General features: G+C 54.2%; 1 protein-coding gene across 1 annotated transcript in view; it reads left to right on the plus strand.

The window, feature by feature from the left end:
* The first annotated feature begins 485 nt into the window (after positions 1-485).
* The window catches only part of LOC106572862 (G-protein coupled receptor 61), a 2570-nt gene continuing 1986 nt past the window's right edge, over positions 486-1069 (plus strand). Inside the window, exons 1-2 of the mRNA XM_014147404.2 lie at positions 486-694; positions 966-1069. The exon at positions 966-1069 is cut by the window's right edge and continues 1986 nt beyond it. Of these exons, the coding sequence (XP_014002879.1) occupies positions 625-694; positions 966-1069 (174 nt within the window). The 5' untranslated portion in view covers positions 486-624. The remainder of the gene's footprint in view (positions 695-965) is intronic.

The raw sequence follows: 1069 nt of genomic DNA on the forward strand, positions 1-1069 counted from the left end.
ATCCCTTCTCCTACCACCCCAGAGGCCCATCCCTTCTCCTACCACCCCAGAGGCCCATCCCTTCTCCTACCACTCCATAAGCCCATCCCATCCCTTCTCCTACCACTCCAGAGGTCTATCTCATCCACGGTCCAGACTTCCACCATCTAGTCGGGTTACCAGGTGCACGACCAGACTTCATCTCTATACTGATAGTGGGATTTTGCCAGACTCCCACCTGTCCGGGGTGACCTGTCCATGACCTGTCCAGCTCTACCTGCCCTGATAGACAGTACCCCCTCCACCTGAGCCTCTGTTCCTCATCCCTAACCCACCCCCCAAACCCCCCAGTCCCCGGTTCCTCAGCCCCAACCCAAACCCCCCAGTCCCTCGGTTCCTCAGCCCCAACCCAACCCAAACCCCCCAGTCCCCAGTTCCTCAGCCCCAACCCACCCCCAAACCCCCCAGTCCCCGGTTCTTCAGCCCCAACCCACCCCTAAACCCCCCCGGGTTCCTCAGCCCCAACTCACCCCCCAAACTCCCCCAGTGCCCCTGTTCCTCAGCAACCAGCCCGAAGCAGGGGAGGATGGGTGATGGGCCTGTGAGTCTCCTTGGTCTCTCTCCTTCCTTCTCTCTCATCCTCTCATGGAGCCTCCTGTTGACAACTCCACATCCCCCTGGAACTCTTCCCAGTCCTCCCTCTCTGGACTTGCAGGTCGGTACCAACTAAGGTTGTAAAATTCTGGTAACTTCTCTTTTTCAGAAGATTAATAAGCAGGAAATCTGGAATCCTCCAACCAGGATTTCTGGGACAGTTATCCACATTTTTCTGCCTGAGTACTGACTTTAACTTAACTTAACTTGGTTAAAGACAGTACTCTGGACTTTAATGTGTTCTTGATTTTTGATAATTTTGTATGTATTTATAGGCAAATCTATATGTATTTTAAATATGTGTAATAAAATACATTCATTCTTTCATTCAGATCCCTGGCTCCCAGCCTTCCCAGCCTCGTTGCACCCCAATGCCTCTAACGTGAGTCGTCCCGTGGGCACCGGCGCCAGCGGAGCCCCCCTGGCCCTGGCCCAG

The sequence above is a fragment of the Salmo salar genome, chromosome ssa15 (assembly GCF_905237065.1).
Source record: "Salmo salar chromosome ssa15, Ssal_v3.1, whole genome shotgun sequence".
NCBI classification, from domain to species: domain Eukaryota; kingdom Metazoa; phylum Chordata; class Actinopteri; order Salmoniformes; family Salmonidae; genus Salmo; species Salmo salar.